General features: G+C 42.6%; 1 protein-coding gene across 1 annotated transcript; it reads right to left on the bottom strand.

The window, feature by feature from the left end:
• Nucleotides 1-3807: 3807 nt before the first annotated feature.
• Lyrm7 (LYR motif containing 7) lies at nucleotides 3808-23016 on the bottom strand. Its single transcript, XM_051180663.1, has 6 exons — nucleotides 22909-23016; nucleotides 22568-22790; nucleotides 18139-18211; nucleotides 15479-15549; nucleotides 14449-14530; nucleotides 3808-4226 (listed from the first exon to the last, which is right to left on the bottom strand). Exons 2-6 carry the CDS (start codon nucleotides 22583-22585, stop codon nucleotides 4156-4158), a joined length of 315 nt encoding a protein of 104 aa, XP_051036620.1. The 5' UTR covers nucleotides 22586-22790; nucleotides 22909-23016; the 3' UTR covers nucleotides 3808-4155.
• Between the last annotated feature and the right edge of the window lie 496 nt (nucleotides 23017-23512).

Raw genomic sequence — 23512 nt, 5'->3', positions numbered from 1 at the left:
GTGCCCAGAGAAAAGGCGTCATGTCCCCCTTAGCCAGTCATTGTGATCTGGGTTTGAGGAACTGAACTTGGGTTCTGCAACACCAAGAGCAGCACATGATTTTAACTGCTCCATTGCCCCTCCAGCCCCTCATGTTATTTTGTTTTGAGATGGGTCTCTCTGCATTGTGCTGGCTGTTCTGGAACCCACTATGCTGGCCCCGATCTCACACAGATCCCCCTACCTCTGCCTTCTGAGTACCGGGAAATATAAATATGCATCACCATAACTAGCCCACTTAATATTCTTTAAGCCTCACAAATATTTCTTAAAGATAGTAAAGCTGGAAGCTGGAGATATGGCTCTTCCAGAGAACCTGACTTCAGCTCCCAGCACCCAGTTCAGTCTGGTTATGATCACATGTAACTCTCAGCTCCAGGAGATCCACACCTCTGGCCCACGGACACCTACACTCACATGCACATATCCACATGCAAGCACACACACATACCTGCACATAAAAATGAACCTAAAAAACACAGTAAAAACCACATTATATTGTATATTTATTATATTCTACAGACCATATACTAATGATCTCATTATTTAAGACAGGACCCCACACATCATAGTCTAGCCTCAAACCTGTTATGAAGCTGAGGTTGTCCTTGAACTGATGATCTTCATGTCTCTACCCACCAAGTGCTGGAAACCACTATACTTGGGTTGTGCAATGCTGGGGACAGAAGTCAGGACTTCAGAACACACACTAAGCAAGCATTCTGCTAACTGAATCATACCTCTACCCCATACTTATTTTTTAAATTAGTAAAGCAGTGTGGGAATTTACAGGTATTCTTGGGTTGCCTGACAAAGGCAGGCACAAAACCTTTGCAGGAACATTCTAATTCTAGCCCAGACTCCTCATAGAATTATCAATCTGCATTCTATTTCATCTGTTATTTTTCTGGCAGTACTGGAGATTGAATCCCAGACCTTGTGCATAATGTACAAGTGTTGTACCATTGAACTGTATAGCCCCAACCCTTCACAATTCCAACTCAAAATATACATGTGAGTCAGTCAGATGGCTCAGTGGAAACTAAGGTGCTTGCTGCCAAACATGATGACCTGAGTTCAATCCCCAGAGTGCCAACCCTCCGAGTTATTCTCTGATTCTCTGACTTCCATACATGTGTTATACCATGTGCAGGTGCAAGCACGAGAGCGTGTGCACACATACACCATGTTACAGTTTGACTCTGAAATGTCCCCCACAAGTTCATGTTCTAAGTGTTGTGTCCCTGGATTGTAGGGCTATTTTGAAGTGTGCAGAACCTTTAAGAGGTGGCACCTGATTGGCACAGTAAATACTAGAAACAGTCATTTTCAAGTTAGGCCCACCCACCCACTCCCTGCCAGGCTTAGTCAAGTGCTGCCTGTCTGCTGCCACCTTCTGCTGAGATGTCACCCCTAACATGGACGGAGTCATGAAGTAACACAAACCCTTCCATGAGTTGCTCTTTGGCTGTTCTATCATAGTGTGTAAAACTGACTGTCATGATAAAACCTGAATCTGTCCTGAGCCAAGAGGAGGATGGGTAATCTGGGGATTTGATAAGTAAGGCAAAACTCATATATAATGTGTTCCAGACTAGCTAGAGCTAGAGAGACCCTGACTCAGAAAACAACAAAACAAAAACCCAAAAAAATCCCTATCCCTGATATTTGTCAGCCATCCTGATTTTGCCCATTCTAAGAGACACTTAACAGTAGCCACTATGATTTTAATTTCCAGGCCCTGACAAGGCTAAACAATTTTCCACGCTGTATCTGTCATGTATGTATCTTGGTGGTACAAGCCTTTAGTCCCAGCACTCAGGAGGCAGAGACAGGCAGATTCCTGTGAGTTTGAGGCCAGCCTGGTCTACAGAGCAAGTTCCAGGACAGGCTCCAAAACAATACAGAGAAACCCTGTCTCAAAAAACCAAAAATTGTAATTGCATGTGTAGTATGATGTAATTATACAGCGTGAGTGTTTAGATTGGAGGATAATTTGCAGAATTTGGTTGTTTCATCCCATCATGTGGGTTCTAAGAGGAAACTCAGGTAGCCAGGCTTGCATAGCAAGTTAACACCACCCGCTACACCATCTTGACAGCTCTTGGGCATCCTTTTTGATGAAGCATCTGTTCAAATATTTACTTTTAAATTGGGTTGAGGGGCTGAAGAGATGGCTCAATGGTTAAGAACACTGGCTGCTGTTCCAGAGGACTTAGGTTCAATTCCCAGAACCCACACGGCAGCTCACAACCATCTGTAACTCCAGTCTAAGGGATCTGACAACCTTTACTGGTCTCTATGGGCACCAGACACACATGTGGTGAACAGACATGTAGGTAAAATATCCATACACACAAAATAATTTATTTTTAATTGGGTTGCTTGCTTCAAGATTCATTTTTATTATGTATGTGTGTGTGTGTTGTTTGTTGGCTTGAGTTTGTGCAAGTGAATGCAGTGCCCGTGGAGGCCAGCAGGGGGCACAGGATCCCCTGGAGATGGAGTGACAGCTGTGACATGGGTGCTGGGAACTGAACTCAAGTCCAGGGGAAGAGTAGCAAGAGTTCTTCACCTCTGGGCCATCTCGGCCCCAGCTTGCTTATACTCAGTTCTTATAATCTGATAAATCTTTTTACATACTTACTAACATATATATATTTTTTTCTTTTCTTTGAGACAGGGTTTGCGTAACCTTGGCTGTCCTGAAACTAGCTCTTTAGATCAAGCTGGCCTCAAACTCAGAAAGACCGCCTCCTCCTGCCTCTGCCTCCTGAGTGTATGCCATCTCCCCAACATATATTCTTTATATAATAAGAATTATCAGATATATGAAACAAATATTACCTCAACTATAATTTTGCACTGATGTTTTTCTGTTGTTTTTGTTTTTGTTTTTTGAGACAGGGTTTCTCTGTGTAGCCCTGGCTGTCCTGGGACTTGCTTTGTATGCCAGGTTGAGCTCTAACTCACAGAGATCCACCTGCCTCTGCTTCCTGAGTGCTGGGCTTAAAGGCATGTGCCACCATAGCCCAGTAAAAAAAAAATTTAACTTTAATAAAGTCCAATTATTATTGCTATTATTTATTTGGCAACATTCAGGATCAAATTATGTAAAGCACTGGGGAGGCAGAGGCAGGTGGATTTCTGAGTTCAAGGCTAGGATTGCACACTGAGATCCTTTGTCAAAAAAAAAAAAAGAGAGAGAGAGAGAGAATATAGCCATCTACAGCATTTCACAATAGCATCCAACTGATCCAAATATAGCTAATTCTACAAAGACCAAGTAGTCTAAGAGAGGGCCACCACTTCCTAAAAATGTTGGATGTCTTTATTCTATAGTGACTAAAGTGATGTTGATGTTTCATCCATCTACCTTCAGAAGACTGTTTAAAATGTCTTTATAGGGTCTAAAGAGATGCCTCAGTGGTTAAGAGCACTTGCTGCTCTTTCTGAGGACACAGGCTCAATTCCTAGCACCTACATGGCAGCTCAGGACTGTCAACAACTCCAGTCTCAGAGCATCCAATATCCTGTCCTGACCTCTGCAGACTCCACACATTCATGGTGCTTAGACATTTTCACAGGCCAGGGGAAAACTGTCTTCATAAGAACAGAGAGATAAGCCACATAATTATTTGTTATCTGCAGAAATAACCACAGGACTCTGAGAAACAATGGCTTCTTTCACTAGAGAGCTGGCAGAAAAATGTTAATTTTTTTGTTTTTTTTTTTTACCAAGTTAATATTTTGGAAATTAAACACCAATTTAATTTGGCAGCATTTTGTATTTAGCAGTTGTGTTTCCCATGGGATGAGAAGGCATCAACCTGGTAAAGTGATTCATTGGCAAACAGCTTTGGTAAGACCAAAACACCTACCAAAGGGAAAGAGAAGTGTGTCCCACTTCCCCAGGCATTCAGTTGCCAGGTAAGACTGCCTGTCAGTGGGGAGGGACGGCACAACTATGTCCTCAGAGCACTGTGGTACAACAGCCCTAACCTGTTGCTCGTTTGCAACACGCTGCTCCAGAGAGAAACATCCGCATGCCCAGGACTTTTGCCAGGTATATATTTAAAGTCAGAGGGAGCAGAGATGGGTTTTGTCCCGGAGGCTTTACTGCTTCTGAGTTGGTGCATCACAGTATGGCACGTTTTCTGTTAGAAGGTCTTTCCTGGGGACCAGTTCTAAAAGGAACAGAGACAAGTGGTTAAGATGATTAGAACTCCAGTCACTACTGATCCTCAAATCAGATCTACGTGCCAGCACCCCACTTCCCCCACAAGTTCCAACTGTAAACTGTCCAGTTTAGGAACCTCAAAGAAAACTCTTCTAGAGACATTTTACTTCAGTTGCTCTTTAACTGGAGGCATTTAATAAGATCCTCATTCATGTTACATAAAAACATACAACCAAGTCCACTGTTTTACTAAACATGACTAATTAAACAACTGAACAGAATTAAGCTAAAAACATATTACAGGCCATCTGTCAATTGCTAATTAAAAATGTCATCTATGAATGGTTTTTGAGAGAGCTAGCCTTGAACTCCCTGCGTAGCTGAGGTTAACCTTGAACTCCTGATCCTCCAGCCTCCACCTCCCAATGATGAGACTACAGGTGTATTACACCTTGCCTTGCTACTTGGAAATCTGTATAGAAAGCAATACATTACTCTCATAACTTAGGAAGTCCACATCTACAGAACAGTGGTTCCCCTTCCCTGCCATAATTTCCCCTCTCCTTTCCTCCCTTCCTTTTTGGCTTTCACACATTACCAAACTTGTACCCTACCACCAAGCTACATCCTTCTCCCCTAACAATGGCGCCTAACTGAAGGAGTCTTCAGACATACAACTTAGTGAATGCTGCTAAAAACTTACTGGGCAGGAGCCAAGGATGCTAACTGCAATGTGAAAGACAGGCTGGTGCAGCGAGGAACTGCCATGACAGAATGACAGCAGTGCCCCCACTGAGACACACTGCTAATCAACCACCAATCATTGACTCCTAGGCAAGACAACTCGATAGAGGCAAGATAAAATGGTTACAATAGGAAATTGGGGGTCATGGAGGTTACTCGGTCATTAATGTTCTTGCTATGATAATGTGAGCACGGAGTTCAGATTGCCTGGCAAGGCTAGCTGTATCAGGGAACTGTGGGTTTAACTGAGAAATCCTGCTTCAGTGAATAAAAAAAAGTGATGGAGGGCAATTCCCAACATCAGGTTCAGGGGTCCACATGCACTTGCACCCACACACATGAAAAAATGTATTTGTGTGTATGCTCATCACACACACATACACTCACATGAAAAATGGAAAAAGTTAAGAGAGAAAACAGCCCAGACATGCTGGTGTATGCCTATAATCCCAGTAATCATAGGCAAAGGCAGTGAGATCAGTATTCAAGGCCATCCTAAAGGACAAAGCATGACCACACTGGTCTGAGCTATGGTGAGTCCTTGTCTCAAAGACCCTGGGTAAAAAAAAAAAAAAAAAAAAAATTGAGGAGCTGCAACACTTGCCCTCTTACTGCCCAGTGTGTGGCTCACACTGTAACCTTAACTGTTGGGAGGCTAAGACGGGAGGATCACCATGAGTTTGAGGACAGTTTGAACTAAAGAATGAGACCCTTGTAGCCAAAGACTAAAATCTGTCTCAACAAAAGCAGAGCTTGGGGTGTGGTCCAATTAGCATGAGGCCTTGGGTTGTACCCTGTAGTGGCGCACACTGAAATGGCACTCAGGAGGTAGAGGAAGGAGAACCAGAAGTCATGGTTGTCCTCAGCTATGTAGGAAGTTTGAGGCCAGCCTGAGACATATGACAATGCACCCCTAACAACTACTCTCAGAACTGCCCATGCTGGATGCAGTGTAGAGGGAGCCTCAGTGCCATCCTGAACCACAGGGAGAAAGGGTTCCCTTCTGCTAGAAAGGACCTTGTTAGGACAAAAGAAAAAAATTTAAACAAGAGTACTGCATTAGCCTGGCAGTGGTGGCATATACCTTTAGTCTCAGCACCCGAAAGGTGAATCTCTGTGAGTTTGAGGCCAGCCTGGTCTGCAAAGCTAGTTCCAGGACAGGCTCCAAAGTAATACAGAGAAACCCTGTTTTGAAAAAAACAAAAAAAAAAACAAAAACAAAAACAAAAAACAAAGAGTACTACATTAATGTCAACAACCTAGTTCTGACAATTAAACTGTGGTTAAGGAATATCCTTTATATTCAAGAAATGCACATTGGGGGGAACTGGCCCCCCTTTTTTCTTCCCAACACTCAGGAAACAGAGATAGGTGGATCTCTGAGTTCAAGGCAAGCCTAGGCTATATAGCAAGTTCCTGAACAGCCAGAGCTAAATAGTGAGATCCTGTCTCAAAAAACAAAGAACAGAAAGAAATGCATATTGAAGTACTTTTGAAGATTTATTCTTATTTATTTGTGGTGTGTGTGTGTGTGTGTGTGCGTGTGCGTGTGTGCATGTGTGCATGTGCCCCAGGAGACCAGAAGAGTGTGTCAGATTCCCCCAGAGCTAAAGTTGCAAATGATTGTGAAACACCCAATGTGAGTGACAGGAAAGGAACTTCAGTTCTCTGGAAGATCTGTACAAGGCTCTGAACTGCTGAGCCATTTCTCCCACCCCTCACTGAAATATTTTAAAGAAATTGTCACAGCTGGACAGATGACTCAGTAGTTAAGAGCACTGGCTGCTCTTCCAGAGGACCTGGATTCAATTCCCAGCACCCACATACATGGTGGCTCACAACCATCTATAATGAGATCTGATGCCCTCTTCTGGCCTGCAGGCATACATGTAGACAGAGCACTCAAAACCAAGAACAGAAAGAAGAAAAGAAAGGAAGGAAGGGAGGGAGGGAGGGAGGGAGGGAGGGAGGGAGGGAGGGAGAAAGGAAGGAAGGAAGGACTTAATTGTTGGTGTGATGGCATAACCCTATAATCTTAGCACTTGAGAAATGGGGGCAGGAGGACCAGGAGTTAAGTTCAGCCTGTACTACATGAAACCCTATCTAATTTTTTTAAAAAATATATACCTAGAAAACTCAATCTAGACATTAACTGAAATTTGCACTTGAGAGAGTTGACAAGATGCCTCAGAGAGTAGGGTCCCTTGCCACCAAGCCTGACAATCTGAATTGCCCCTGGGAGGAAAGCTGTCATTTGATCTCCATGTGCATACCATGACACAGGCAATGAACACTCCACTGCACACAGAAGTTAATTAATATATGATAAATCTGGCTTATGAAATGGGAAAGCCTCTGCTCATTTCTGGCTTGTAATTATTTTTAACTAGCTCTTGGGTGCTTCCAACCAAAGCAAAAGTGTTGTTTTAAGTTAGTAACAGTAACAGTAATTTAATTCACTTATCAAACATATGCACCTATTTTGTTTGGGTTTTGTTTGTTTTGTTTTGTTTTTTGAGACAGGTTTCTCTGTATCGCTTTGGAGCCTGTCCTGGAACTAGTTCTGTAGACCAGGCTGGCCCCAAGTTCACGGAGATTAGCCTGCTTCTACCTCCCAAGTGCTGGAACTAAAGGTGTGCACCACCAACACCCAGCTCATATGTACCTATTTTATGATAGATATTACATCAAAAAATGACATGAAGGTGAACATGAAAATTTCTTTGGCAAGTGAGGCAGTGGTGACACACACCTTTAAACCGAGCACTTGAGAGGCAGAGGCAGGCAGATCTCTGTGAGGTGGAGGCCAGGACAGCCAGAACTACATAATAAAGTCTATTTTCTCTGTCTCAAAAAAGAAAAGAAAAGTTTCTTTGGCTTCAAGGGGTTCATAATCTATTGGAAAGGATAAACAACAAATCACACTATAATATAATGCTTCACAAATGTCTTTTATAGTGAAAATGCAAGAATTTGAGACTGTTACACTGAAGAATAAATTACTAAATCCATCAATATTACTTTGGATTGTGTTCAGCTTTGAACGACCAAAAATACACCAATGGTTTATAAGACTTGATTTTATTCCATTATGAAACACAGCAGCTTGAGCTAGTATCAGTCCTCAGTGCTGCTAAGAACCCAGAATCCTCTTTCCTTCCTGTCTGCAACCCTTCGGAAAAGCAGTTTGCTTTCTCTTCTGCTATTAATGCATTTACACTGAAGGCAGGAAGAACAAAGGGCAGGAGGGAAACCTCACCCAGCCCATTCCTTTTCAACCAAACAATGGCTTCAGTGGAAATGAAACTCAGTAGATAAATGCTTATAAAAGATGTCGGACAACCTAAGAAATCACATTGTAGCCTACCTTGTCGTCCCTCTCTGGATATGCAGCATGGGCATTAGCAATTCATAGCACACTCTTGTTTACTCCCTATCCCCAAGGCCTCACCCAGATTCACACCGAGGGCCTCTGGTTAATTGGCTGGCCTGCTCTGCCCATTGGGTCCATCTGTGGCACACATGGTAGACACCTACCCCACTTTAGTGAGAAATAAATGATAGGATGAAAAATAAAAACATGAGATTGGGAAACCATGGTAGTGCTCAGGCTACAGAAAAATCCTAAACCCTAGGGATAGGGAAAGGCAAACTTCTTAACTTGTTAAGAGACTAAATCCTCAGTCTGTTAATCTGGCAGTACCAAATTCTATTTTCAAGAGACTCAAAGCCCTGCTCTACTACACAGATGCCAGATCCAGTCTCTAGGCCACTCCCTGTCTCGGGGAAATGGAGATCTTGGGGAAGATAGCCTCTTTGGGGGGCTTCAAAAGCTTTCACAGTCCACTTCCTGTTAACCTGAGTTCAGGAGACCAGGGATGGCTTTAAAAGCTGAAGTGCACAATACGAGTCTGGGTTTCTTAGCAATACAATCCACTCAAAACTATAAACTCCAAGTCTGTTTCCACAAACAAGAAACCACAGGCAAGTATCTTACCCTACTTTGAGCACTAAAGACCATCACCTCTTTGTTAATATTGCTGGGATCTGCCTCACTCACTAGCCCTTACATTGAGACCACTTTTTTGTTTGTTTTTGAGACAGGGTTTCTTTGTGTAGCCATGACTGTCCTAGAACTCATTATGTAGATCAGGCTGGCCTCCAACTCACAGAGATCGGCCTGCCTCTGCGTCCCAAGTGCTGGGAGTAAAGGCGTGCGCCACCACCGCCCAGCGAGACCACTTCTTAAAGCAAGAAAAGCAACAGTTAAGAGTGAAATAAGGAGGAAAGAGGCCTGGCAGAAAACTGAAAGGACCTCAGGTCAGATTTCAGAAGCCTCTTTACATCTGTCTTACGTGGGACAGTGGACCTGTGACTCTATGCAGCTCCTCAAGGCTGTCCTCAGAACACAGGCTGCAGACAGAAGAGTGCCCCATAGCAAAGTGACACTCATTCCATCTCTGCTTTGTGAACGGACTGACTTAATCTGCATGCATTCTTTCTCAGCATCTTGCTGAAAACAGAAAAAGCTACCCAGCATATACTGACATTTGAGCTGTTTCTCTTACTGCTGTTGCCCCAGGTCTTCAAAAAAAATTTTTTAAATATGTGTGTGCACGTGCACACACACCACACACATACATATATTCATAATGGATAGCTTAGTTCACAATAGTGTGGCAGAGACATTTGGACATTAATAATATACAGAACATTAAGGTATTTTAAAGTTATAAGTATATCAGGCACATAAACAGCAATAAACTGAAATGAGGCCATGATCTTTCCAGGAACCTGTCCCTGCCTGTGTTTGGGCTTGGAGCCCCTCTGACATACAGAAGTACTATGGAGGAACACTTAACTATCAATCTTTTACAGAGTACTCAGTTTCTTAGGGACAAGACCCAGATTTGTTCAGCCTATTGTTCCATATAAGTCCCAGCATCTAGCATGATGAGGATACAATAAATATGGGCTGAGTCACATTAAATTGTCTTAGAAAAAAATCAGATATGTTTGACAATGACAAATTTACAGAATCCAAAGGTAGATGTTTAAAGCTGGGGAAATGAGTGAGTTGATAAAATGCTTCCTGTGCAAGCATAGGACCTGAGTTTGGATCCCCAGCACCCACACAGAAGCACACACCTATGATCTCAGAGCTAGAGAGGTGGACACAGGTTCATCTCTGGGTCTGGCAAGCTAGGTTCAGTGTGAGATCTTGTCTTTAACAATTAGGTGGAGAGCAATCCAGGACACCTGACATTAACTTCTGCCTCCATATACACATATGCACACACACAAATAAGCACACACAGACACATACACGAACACAAAAAGGCAGAAGTTCAACAAACAAACAAACATCTAAGCTGGGCATGGTTGTGCACACCTTTAATCCCAGCACTTGGGAGGCAGAGGCAGGAGGTCTTTATGGGTATGAGGCCAGCCTAGTCTACATATTGAGTTCCAGGACAGCCTGAGCTACATAGTGAGAGCCTATATCCAAAAAAAAAAAAAAAGACATCTGAAAAAGTTTTTCTTGCTGTGTTTTCTTAATGTTATCACATACCCTTGGAAATACAACCCAGTTTTGTCTATCTTACTAGAGAGGACGTTAAAAAAAAAATATTGGGTTGGGACTAAAGAGAAGGCTCGGCAGATAAGAACATTGGCTATTCTTTCAGAGGACTAGAGTTCAATTCCCAGAGCACACATAGTGGCTATAATTCTAGTTCCAGGGAATCTGATACACTCTTCCGACTTCAGAGGGTACCTTTTGAGGTAAAGGCTGTGCTTTTGCACTGACAGTAGAATGTTTCCCTAGCATACACAGACCCTGAATATGATTCACATATATCAAGCATGGAGGGACATGTCTGTAGTCAAAACACTCAGAAGTAGAGGCAGGAGGACCAGAAGCTTAAGGCCATCAGCTACATTATGAGTTAGAGGGTAGCCTGGAGAGCATGTCTCAAACAAACAAACAAAAATAGGGGGATGGAGAGACAGCTCAGTGGTTAAGAGCACTTGCTGCTCTTTTAGAGAACCTGAGTTCAGTCCCAGTAGCCATATCAGGTAACTCCAGTTCCAGAAGATCTGATCTCCTCCAGCCACTTCATGCACATGGCGCACATGCACACACACACACACACACACACACACACACACACACACACACACACATACACACTCAGGTATACACATACACATAAATAAATAAACATCTTTGAATTAAACAACAAAGTCTTAAAAAAAAAATAAGGTGGAAACTCTATGACCCCTGACCCTCCTGCCTGGACATCAATGACCAAGATGATTCATGCTACTCCAAAGCAATACAGATAAACTCTATCTCAAAAAACAAAAAACAAAACAACAACAACAAAGATGGTGCGTGCTGAAGCCTCTTCTCACCCACTGTTCACTTTCAATTTAACAACATTTGGCCCATCCATGTACTTTACTATCAAAGGATGCTAGATGCAACTGTTCCAACCAGAAAGTAGCTCAAAAACAGAGAAACTAACAAAGAAATTGGTGTGGAGAATGTGGAGCTTTTCAGAGCATAAACTGGCACTGTTGTTTAACACGCCCCAGACCTTAACACACTGACACTATGATGGAAATACCATTCAGGCCCTGGGACCCAGCACATAGGCAGCAACATCTACCAAAACAAAGACCTAATCCTTCAAAATCCATAGTTCTGGGAAAGTCACTAAATGGGGTGTGTCAATCCAGGATGTGTGTGTGTGTGTTTTTTTTCCTTAAAATCCCACTCTAAGAAAAGGTAGGGACTGTTCTTGGGTCCTGAATACCTAGTGTAGTCACCAGCCAGCTAATGAAAGACTTTCTATTGCTTTGAACCCATGCGGTCTTCTCTGGTGGATAGCTCACAACATGTTGTTCCTTACCCAGCAACCCTCTTAATGAGTATGCTTGGGAGTCACGCAGGCTTAGTTGACACCATTACAGAGCTGACAGACATCTCCTTTATCAGAAAGCACTGGTTTGAGAAGTCCAGACCTCTGCAGCCTCCAAAACATATTCCTATCTCCAAGCCTCCAGGCTATGGGAAAAGTTAATCACCATGGCTACAGCAAAAGAAGCAGTCTGTCTGTCATATTAACTAACCTTCAGTCTTCAACAATGGTGAGTGGTATGAAGAGTTTTTAAAACTGGCTGCTGTGGTTTCTAACTTGCCACAAAGCCAGAGCTTTCCATTATCTTATAAAGACTCCTTTCTACAAAGCTGCTCACGTCCTGACCATGAAGCTACCTACAGCCATGAGGAAAGCTCAGTTTATGAGTCTCTGGGATTGAACCAGATACTGATCACAGCTGCTAAGTCATGGTGATGGCCCCTGACTAGGCTAGAATGAAAAGAATGCCTTTAAGATTTCCCTTCAAGCAGCCTGCTCCAAAACAAAGACACACAGTCTTGAATCTCATCTTAAACAATGAAGATGTGGTGAGGTATGTAGACCTGTTAGAAGTTGCCCTGGAAACGGATGGGCTTTCAGGAAGTGACCTAAAAAAAGAGTGTGTGTTGGGGGGGGGGGGTTGGAGATGCTAAGCCTTGCCTGGTGGCACATGTCTTTAATCCGAACACTCAGTAAGACAGAAGTAGGCAGATTCTTAGAATTTGAGGACAGCCTGATATACATAGCAAGTTCCAGAACAGCCAGGACTACATAGAGAAACCCTGTCTCAAAAATAAATGAAAACAAAACAAAAAAAGGAATGTGAGAATGCCTCATGTGTGTGTGGGGTATATGCTAATTCTATACCAGGAGAAATTCAAGAAGATGAAATAAAAATCTAGCCTGTGCAACAGTGGTTCTGCTCCCCACAATGGTGAAGGGGTCAGGAGGTTTTACCTCATGTTTGTTTAGAGCAATAGTAAAGATCCTTTCCATGATTCATTGATCTAGTTTGCCATACAAGGTTATCTGTCAGTGGGAAGAGAGTGGTCCAAGTGCTCTTAAAACACACAAAGCCATTTAAAGCCAGCCTGGTCAGTAGAGTGAGTTCCAGGACAGCCAGGACTACATAGAGAAACCCTGTCTAGAAAGAAAACAAAAAAAGTATGTCTATAACTACAATTTTGCAATATAACTAGGAATTGATATCTTGGGGGGGGGGTAGATTCTGGATAGATGGCTCAGCACTTAAGAGCACTAGCTTGTAGAGGGCCTGGTTTCTGTTCTCGTCATTCTCATGATGGCTAACAACTACCCATAATTTTAACCCAGGGGATTCAAAGCCTTCTTGTGACTTCAGCTGATACCAGGCACACATGGGTGCACATATATACATGCAAGTAAAACATGTATATAGATAAAAGAAAAAAATCTAGCCAGGCAGTAGAGGCACACACCTTTAAGCCCAGCACTCAAGAGGCAGAGACAGGCAGATCTCTGTGAGTTTGAGGCCAGCCTGATCTACAGAGCGAGTTCTAGGACAATCAAGGCTACACAGAGAAACCCTGCCTCAAAATAACTCTAAAAATAAACTTAAAAGTCAAAGAGGGGAAGGAGAGATGGCTCTGTGGTGATATGTTGTTAATGATTTAATAAAGCAACTGGAGAGCAAAATGCAAAGCTAGCCACAGCCATAGGGCCAAGCAGTGGTGACACACACCTTTAATCTCAGCAGCCACACAGTTAGTCCTAGAAGTGGTGGCACATACCTGTAATCCCAGAACTCAGGAGACAAGCAGGTGGATCTCTATGAGTTCAAGACTACCCTGGGCTACACGAGAGTGAATCAAAGCTAATACCTTTAATCTGAGGATTTGAGAGGTATACAAGGAAGAAGCAAAGGGTCACATGTGATACTTTGTTTCCAGACAGGCAGAGCATTCAGCCTGAAGTTTTCTAGAAAGAGCATTGCACTCTGAGGATTCATGGAGACAGGATCACCCATTTCCGTATAGGTAGAGGTAAAAGCTACTGGCTCGGCTGCTTTGCTTCTCTGATTTTCAGCTTGAACCCCTATATCTGTCTCTGGGTTTTTATTAATCGTGTTACATGGCTCAGTTGAGCACTTGAGTTCAATCCCACTGTCAGTATTAAAGAGTATTGCCAGTGTGCTATGCCTTTAATCCCAGGGTGGGCCAGTCTGATTTACACAAGTTCAAAGACAACCAGGGCTACTAGTGAAACTCTGTCTCAAAGAATTAAGAAAGAAAAAAAGCTGGGTGTTGGTGGTGCTTGCCTTTAGTTCCAGTACTCAGGAGGCAGAAGCAGGCAGATCTGTGAGTTCAAGGCTAACCTGGTCTACAAAGCTAGTTCTAGGACAGCCTCCAAAGCAATACAGAGAAATCCTGTCTCGAAAAACCAAAATAAAAAGAAAGAAAGAAAAATAAATAACAACAACAATAATAATAATAAAGACAAACAAAGGTGAAATAATTGTTATGATTTTGTGTTTTAAAATATCACAGTCAGAAATCATACCACCCCACATACTTTACTTACTCAGTGTGTTGTGGTCAGTATGGACACCTTGAATAACAGATGTTCTGAGTAGCAGCTCAACATCAGAACCCATTTTCAACATCTGTTAGGAAAATCAAACAGAGTAACCCCTGAGTGGTTTGCAGGACTGTACTGGTTTTAAAAACCAGTTTTATAGGTCACTTTCAGATAATGTGGCTTTTAGCTTTGTGCAGCTGTAAAGAGTAGTATAGAAAGTACAAACATTTCAGATACCCTTCATTTTTATGTATATATACTATATTTTGTTAAAAAACAGATTTAGAACTTTTTTGTTATAATATGCATTTTTAAAAGTGTTGGGGGCTGGGCATGTTGGCGTACACCCTTAATCTTAGCACTTTGGAGGCAGAGGCCAGCCTGGTCTACATAGTGAGTTCTAGAATACCAGAGCTACACAGTGAGACCCTGTCTCAAAATTAATTAATTAACTAATTAATTAATTATGGGAGACTTTCATTTGTATTTTCTCTTTTACCAATCAATTCTTCATACCGTAAGTATCCCCACAGATAATCTTTCCTTACTTGTTTTAAAGGCAGTCCTCAGTATGTAGCCCAGGCTGGCATTGGATTTGTGATTTTCCAGCTTCAGCCTCTTGAGTACTAGAATGACAGGCACACCCCCACCATGCCCAGCCCTGCTCTGCACTGCATTTCCTAAGGGTGCTTCCCTACCTAAAGGTTCCCTCTGAAGTGCTGCACCATGAACACTCCTTATCCTAAATCACTTGCCTCAAGTGAAGAAAGAAAGCTATGGCTTCTGCCACGGTTCAGCTGCCCTGGTCTTGACTAGGGCTGCTACTGTGTTCTCTTCCCAGGGGCCCATGTTATCTCAGCAGCTAGGAGACAATCCTGAGGGGAGCCACAGCAAGCAAGTGGAGGTTGTCTACAGCTGTGGAGGCTCTCACTACGGCACGATGGCTTTCCTACACAACTCTCCATTCCCACTGTCCTCTCTTTACCAAGAACGTTTACACAAGCTTTACTACAATCGAAGTCTATTACTGCACCTCTTGTATTTTCTCTGGAGAGGCCTCATTTTTATGTTTTTTGAATTCTTCATTTATTTTTACTCTGGCTGCTAGAGAGAGAAAAAAATACATATAATTAATACTTAAGATTCTTACATGTTATTCAGTGATACTCATTATGAATTTCTATTTCTCACATAAAACAAAGCATGAGAAATGTGTTATGTGCCAAGCATGGTATGGCACACCATAACAGCAGCATTTAGGAGAATGAGGCAGGAGGATTTTTGAGTTTGAGGTCAGCTTGTGCTATATACAGTGAGGAGGAGGAGGAGGAAAAGAAGAAGAAATGTATTAACCACTCTCTTGGGTGAATCTATAAAAATAACTCAGTATCCTAATATTCTGGTCCTCTGCCCTTTTCTTTTCAACTTTTTTTTTTTTTTTCCTTTTTTTCCTTTTTGAGACAGAGTCTCTTTCTATAGCTCTGACTGACCTGGAATTATATAGACCAGGCTGGCCTCAAAGGCACAGAGATCCTCCAGCCTTTAAGGCCACCATGCCTGGCTTCTTTTCAACTTTATTTGTGTGCCTCCAGAATTGCTGGATTCTAAGAAGTCCAAATCCAAGTATGTCTCTTTTTTCTCTAAATCTAAACATTTAAAGTAACACCTTGTTTTATTTTGTTTTGAGAAAGGGTCTCACTGTAAAGCCCAGGCTGTTCTTGAACTTGTGAGCCCTCTGCCTCAGCTTCTAGAGTGCTGGAGTTACATGCATGTGCTTTATGAAGATGGTAAGAGCCAGTGCAAACAATATGTAACCTATACCTGCACACACATATGCATCAGTACAGAGGATTTGATCCCGAGCACTGAAGCTGATGTAAAAGTGAATGATGAAAGCAAAGTTGCTAGGTGTGGTAGCTAGGTGTGGTGGCACATGCTTTTAACTAAGCACTGGGGGGGGGGTTAGGGAGGGTGGGCACAGAGACAGGAAGTGCTCTGTGAGTTTGAGGCCAGCCTGGTCTACATGGTGAGTTCTAGAACAGGTAGGACTATAAAGCAGGCTGTGTTTCAAACAATAACAAAAAAACTTTTAGGCTCGAATATTCCACCTACATTGCAGCAGCTTTACCTATTCTAATTGACAATCTATATGAAGTCCTTAGTAAATATACAACAATGTTGGCTAAAGAAACAAGATATACCATGTTGACTGAAAGAAATAGTCATGGAAGCCTCCTTCAGTGCTCATTTTCAGTATGTAAGGTGGTTAAGAGTCTAGACCTAGGGTTGGAGAGATGGCTCAGTGGTTAAGAGCACTAACTGCTCTTCCAGAGGTTCTAAGTTCAATTCCCAGCAACCACATGATAGTTCACAACCATCCATAATGAGGTCTGGTGCCCTCTTCTGGCCTGCAGGGATACATGCAGATAGAACACTGTATATAATTAATAAATAAATATTTAAAAAAAAAGTCTGGTCCTTGTGGAGGCTGGGAGATGGCTCAGTGATGGCTCCAGTAATCCATCATCACCCTCTTCTGGCTTCCCAGGACACCAAGCACCCAAGAGGGTACAGATATACATGTAGGTAAAACACCCATACACATAAATAAAAATAAACCTTTTTTTTAAAGTCTGGCTTTTGGAATCAGACTGCTTAAGATAGCTAATGACATGCAGGAAATCTTTTTCATATTTTGTCAGTTTTCTCATCTACAAAAATTGGAATTATACTATAATTACCTTACAGAGCTGAGAACTGTTAGAAGTTTGTATGAAGCATACAAAATTATGTATTTCTGAAACTAGGGGCTGGAGAGATAGCTCAGCAGTTAAGAGTGTGTACTATTGAATGTGGTTCCCATATCAGGTGATTCACAACTGCCTGTGACTCCAGCCTCCAGGGATCCTATGGGTCTGGCTTCTGCGGGCACCTGCACTTATGTGCATAGCACACACAAACAATTAAAAATAATAAAAATCGATATTTAAAAGAAATGACCAAATTTGATTTCCCAAGAATGCTTTGCCCAGCTCCCTCACAGGGAGACTTAGAAATGCATGGTGAGTGGAAATCAATAAGACCAATCAATACAGAGCCTGAAGTCTCAAACTACGACTTCCAAATCAGCCTGAAACCACTTCAAACAGGGAGATACTGAATCTGGACTTGTGTGGCAACATTCACAACTGCAGTCACTGCTACACTTATTCAGGTATTAAAAATACAGTAGCACCAGGATATAGTGTGGAAAATGGATTATGCCTCAGAGAAATGGGATTAAGAGAGAACCTTGAACTTCACCTGCCCCTTCCTTTTAGATGATTCTATGTGAGAACTGGATCTTTATAAATAGTAAGTATTCTTGCACCAGTATAATGTGAACAGGTCTTTATAGAACCCCAGGGAAAGATGGGAAAGGTCATTCCACACAATCAGAAGAGAAGGGTAGCCAGCTAAAGAATGGATGGGCAGCAGGAGTGGTGGTACACATCTCAAGCAGGAGGATCAGGAGTTCAAGGTCACCCCCCCATAAAAGGACCTTCAAAGCCAGCCTGGGAGATTTAAGATCCTGGCTCAATGGCAGAGTGCTTTGCCTCACGTGTGTGAGGTTCTAAGTTCAATTCCTAGCACTGCAAAAATTAAAACAACAAAAGCATGGATTTGCTCTAAAGGAGTGAAAGATATATTTACCTTCTAGCGCTCTCTTGTCATTTTTAAAAACTTGTTGTCTTGTCCTGTGCAGTGTTCTGAAGAGCTGTAAAACCTAGTAAGGAAAAGCAGAATTTAGGACTGAGGAGATGGCTCAGTGGATAAAGCATATGCTCCACAATCAAGAGGCGCTGAGTTCAAATCCCTAGAATCCACAAAAACAACAAAAACAAAAAACAAAAAAAAAAACAAAAACAAAAACAAAACATGACAGTGCACATCTGTAATCCTTGCATGCTTACGGGAAGGTGACAGCAGACACAGAAGAATTCCAGAAGCTCAAGAGGTTCTTGAGCTAGCTTGCCATATGAGAAGAGTCCCTGCCTCAAACAAGGTGGAAGGCAAGGACCAACACCTGACGCTTTCCTCTGACCGCCCCCCCCCCCCACACACACGAAATAGGGCTGGAGAGAGGACTCAGAGGTTAAGAACACTAGCTGGTCTTCCAGAGGTTCTAAGTTCAATTCCTAGCAACCACATGATGGCTCACAACCATTTGAAATCTGGTGCCCTCTTCCGGCATGCAGGGAAACATGAGGACAGAACTCTGTATACATAATAAATAAAATCTTTATAAAAAATAATAAGTAGGGTCCAAGATCACTAATGCAGAAACTGACTTAGTAGAGCCCATTCTATATGGAGAGATACCTTGCCCAGACTGACACAGGGATGTGGGTTTGGAGAGGTGCTTTGGTCCTGCCTCAATGAGATGATAGGACAGACTTAGTAAACTTCCTAGGAAGGCCTTACCCTCTCTGAGGAGCAGACGAGAGGGGGGAGCGGGAGAAAAAAAGGGAGGGGGGACTGGGATTGGAATGTAAAAAATAAATTAATTTTTTAAAAGTAAAACTAAAAACAGTAAGATTTTATGCTTAAGAAAAATCAGCCAGACAACAATGGTAAATGCCTTTAGTTCCAACACTCAGGAGGCAGAGACAGGCAGATCTCTGAGTTGGAGGCCAGTCACTACAGAGTGAGTTCCAGGACAGCCAGGACTACTACACAAAGAAACTCTGTCTCAACAAACCAAAAGGAAAAGGAAAAGGAAAAGAAAATCACATTTTACATAACGTTTAGAATATCGTATTTGTTTTCTATTTATTTCTAAAAATTATTTTCAGAATAGCTGGTAAAAGCAAGAACTTGCAAAATAAATTCCTAGTTATTACCTCTCTTTAAGTTCAAGAACAAAGCAAGGTTGGACTGTTAAACAGAAACCCTACTCAAAAACAAATACCTATCCCATCCCCCACAAAAAGCCAAAACCAAACCAAACCAAACAGGGGAGACGGCTCACTGGTTAGGAAGATGTACCATTGTTCTTCCAGAGACCTCAATTTGGTTCCCAGCACCCACATCAAGTGGCTCTCAACCACCTATAACTCCTTCCTCTCTCTCATCCCCTTCCGCAAGCATGCACACACACAACACATGCACAGACATGTGATTAAAAAAAAAAAAAAGTAGCAGTTGGAGGTACAACTCGGTGGTACAGTGTGCAACCTCACACAGGTAAGGCCCAGGGCTCCTGGGCTCCATCTGGCACCAAAATGTTAAAAAACTGTATTTAAAAATTGCTGAGTTCTATGAAACAAACAATGATAGTCAAAAACAAAACAAAAACACTAATCTTCTAATCCAAGTGTGATGGCTCATGTCTATGAATCTGGCACTGGGGGTGAGGGGCAGGAGAATTAGCGCAAAGTAGCCTCTGCTGTGTAGTGAGTTCAAGGCCAACATCTGTCTCAACAATACCCTCAAAACAAAATAAAAGCCTTAATGGTCCTGGCAAAAATCTAGTGTGCCAAGGTAGTGAACTTTGCCAGTTTGCACACATTTATAGCTTTCTTAACCTATACCTTTCATCTACTCTTGAATCATACACAACCAAGAACTTTTCCTATCCCAAGAGCCCAGGAAATGTCTCATACAACTTAGGGAAGTGAAAAGTGGAAGGATGCTGAGACTTCTCAACATCTCAAGTCTGTGGGTAGTGAGTGCACACAACCCTGGCCTTTTGGTAATAACATGAAACTAGAAAGGATAGTGATGGGGGTAGGTTAAAAATCAGAGAGGAGGGAATGGAGATGAACTTTACACACATAAGCATGTATCAAAGTCTCAAAAATAAAAAAAGGGGCTGGAGAGATGGCTCAGTGCTTAAGAGCACTGGCAACTCTTCCAGGGCCTGGGTTTAATCCCCAGCACCCCATATGGCAGCTCACAGTTCCAGGGATCTGACAACCTCACACAGACATACATGCAATACCAATGCAATAATAATAATAATAATAATAAACTAAAATAGTTAAAGATAATAAAATAGAAACGCACCTTAGATTTAGGGATGGGGAGACAGCTCAGTGATTAAACACTGGTAGTACAAGGGTGAGGACCAGAGTTTAAATCCCCAGGACCCACAAAAACGCAAGGTGCATTTCCAGCCTTGGAAGGCAGAGACAGAGGATGCCCAGAGCAACTGGCTACCAAGACTACATAATCAGATTGGAGACCTCTGGGTTCAGTTGAGAGACCCAGCCTCAATAAATATGGTACAAGAGTGATAGAAGTATTCATACATGCACACATGGACTCACAAGTACACACATGAAAATGGAAAAAATACTTAAGATTTATTTTGAGCATTGCAGATTTAGTTTTTTTTTTTTTTTTTTTTTTTTTTTTTTAAGGCTTGGCCTGACTTGAAGACAATCACAGGAAATGAACAGACTATGGGGGGATGAGGAACAATAACAATCTAAAAATGTGGGAGTGGCTTTGGGGTTGAGTTATATGTACAGAGAGGATTTTTCAAAAGTGCTTGACAATAAGAGCTGATTGCCTTGCAAATATTGTTGATAGGAATATGAATTTTAAAGGTACCACAGCAGACTGTGTTTAGAGCATGTAGTGGGCCTTGAGCTCATTTCTCAGCACTACTATATGTATATGTATATAGAGACACACACACAGACACACACAGACACACAGACACACACACACACCTGTAGTCTCAGCATCTTGGGAAGTAGAGAAGGGAGATCACTTGATCCCAAAGTCAAAGTTTAAGACCACAGCAAGACCATAGTCTCAAACCAAACAGCAACCTCAGTAATTTTATGTAGTACCTAAGGGGTTGGAGGGGGTGTTCCATTAACATAAAAACAGCACCACTAATTTAAGACCATTATCCTAACAAAAACAATATGGGGGCTAGAGAGATGGTTCTTAGGTTAAAAGCACTGGCTGCTCTTACAGAGGACCTAGGTTCTTCCCATCACCCACATGTCAGCTGACAACCATCTGAAACTTCATTTCCAGGGAATCTGAGGCCCTCTACTGACCTCTGTGGGTACCAGGCACAAACATGGTACACATACATGGAGGAAAAACACCATGAACATAAAATGAATTTTTAAACATTCTTTAAAAAAGAAAATGCCGGGGGCTGGAGAGATGGTTCAGAGGTTAACAGCATTGGTTGCTCTTCCACAAGTCCTTAGTTCAATTCCCAGCAACCATATGGTGGCTCACAACCATCCGTAATGAGATCTGGTGCCCTCTTTTGGCCTGCAGATACATGCAGACAAAACACTGTATACATAATAAATAATCTTTTTTAAAAATGCCATCTTTGGAACCAATATCACATTGGAGCTAACAAAATAATTATTTATTATTTATGCAGTGTTGGACATGGAACCCAGGGCCTCGAACATGCTAAGCAAGGGTTCTACTATACAACCACATCAGTACTAAAAAACTTCTTTTCATATGCAAAAAGTAGCTGGGTGTAGTGGTTCACACCTGTAATCCCAATACTTGGCATGACAAATGCTGAGTTAGAAGCCTTCCTGGGCTACACAGTAAGTCTGAGATCAGCCCCTCCTATTTCCCAGTTAAACTTCACATTTTTGTCTATGGTTCCTTGTAATTGCACTTATTTCCTTTCTAAATTTTGAGACAAGACCGTTTCCTGGGATAGCCATGAACATATAGGCACAGCAATGCTGCCTAGAGATTTCTGTATTCCTCTTGATAAGTTAGATCCTAGTTACAGGTTCACAAAACATGCTGTGTTTTTAGTTTGAAGAACTTCCTACGATTTTATTAATTGTTTATAATATTCCTTCTACTGGTCTTCTTTATGAAGGCAAGGGCAGTCAGTTTATGGTCATCACCCTCCTCCACCCACCATCTTTCATGGTTGTCACCCTTCTCTCCCTCTGCCCTCATGGTCGTCACCCCCTTCCACTGATCCCTCTCACGGACAGTCTCCATCCTCACCGCCCCTCAAGGTTGTCACACTCCCTCCTCCACTCTCCGCCCCTCAGGGTCACCTCCCTCCCCTGCCGAGGGTCCTGATCTTCAGCCTCCCTGCACCCTCCTCCCTCCACGGAATTGTCACCTTGGCTGGCTGACCCATGGCTCCCCACGCCGCAGCCACTCACTGCCTCTCAAGCCGCCCCCTCTCGGTAACCAATCAGGGCCGGGGCGTAGCCGGCAACGCTCCTGCATAGCAACCAATCAGAACGCAGCACCTCCTTCCTGGTCTGCTTCCTCTGCAGGACTAAGGCGTTTGCTAAGTAGAGCCGACATTAAAACCGCGAGAAGCCGCAGAGCCAAACTACCTAAAAGAGATCGGAAGTAACCGGAAGGAAGCCATGTTTGTTAGGGGCATGGTCCCTTCCGCCTTGCAGAGCGTGGCGCCCGCACGCCGGGTTATAAATTAATGTGTGACTTCCGCACCTGCTCGTTTTTACCTCCTGTTTAAGGGCGTGGGCCGTCTCTTAAACTTCCTGTATTTTAACGTTTCCCAGCTGTGATTGTCTCCTTGGAAACGGACGCAAACAAAAGCCAAGCCCTAACAAACACAGCCGGCACATATCAGAACGCTGACTCCTCAAAGCTCTGTTTATACATTCGCTTAATTATTCCCCCCGAAGGTGCGGCAGAGCTGCCGGCTCCTCACTCTCTGCATTATCATTAGCTTACTTACCTTGCCCTGCTCTTTGGTTTTGCTGAGGTAGGAAATCACTTATTATTTAAAGCTTCATTGTTATAACCATAAAAAATTCATAAACATTTTAACTTGGGACCTGCAGGCATGAATTAAATTTTCTACCTTGCTTCTATTTCATAATCATTTGCCTTCAACACTCCTGTAATATTAAAGGTTAAGTTTAGGTAAAACTGGCTATTAAGAATCAAAGATTTGGGAGCTGGATATGGTGGTACATGCCTGTAAGCCCAGCATTTGGGAGGTAAAGTCGGGAGCATCAGGAGGTCAATCACAGGGGAAAAAATAGGTGGTGGGTCGGTTGGTGGGGGATTTCTGGTCTACAGAGTGAGT

This window comes from Phodopus roborovskii, unplaced genomic scaffold (assembly GCF_943737965.1).
Source record: "Phodopus roborovskii unplaced genomic scaffold, PHOROB, whole genome shotgun sequence".
Taxonomy (NCBI): Eukaryota; Metazoa; Chordata; class Mammalia; order Rodentia; family Cricetidae; genus Phodopus; species Phodopus roborovskii.
This window is presented reverse-complemented; position numbering and strand designations above follow the sequence as displayed.

What these genes read in the sequence shown, in the direction of transcription:
- Lyrm7 (XM_051180663.1), bottom strand. An exon ending in CTCCAGAGAAAATACAAGAG is followed by an intron (nt 14,531 to 15,478) that starts GTGCAGTAATAG and finishes TTTTCCTAACAG; the next exon opens with ATGTTGAAAATGGGTTCTGA. An exon ending in TACTGACCACAACACACTGA is followed by an intron (nt 4,227 to 14,448) that starts GTAAGTAAAGTA and finishes TGTTCCTTTTAG; the next exon opens with AACTGGTCCCCAGGAAAGAC.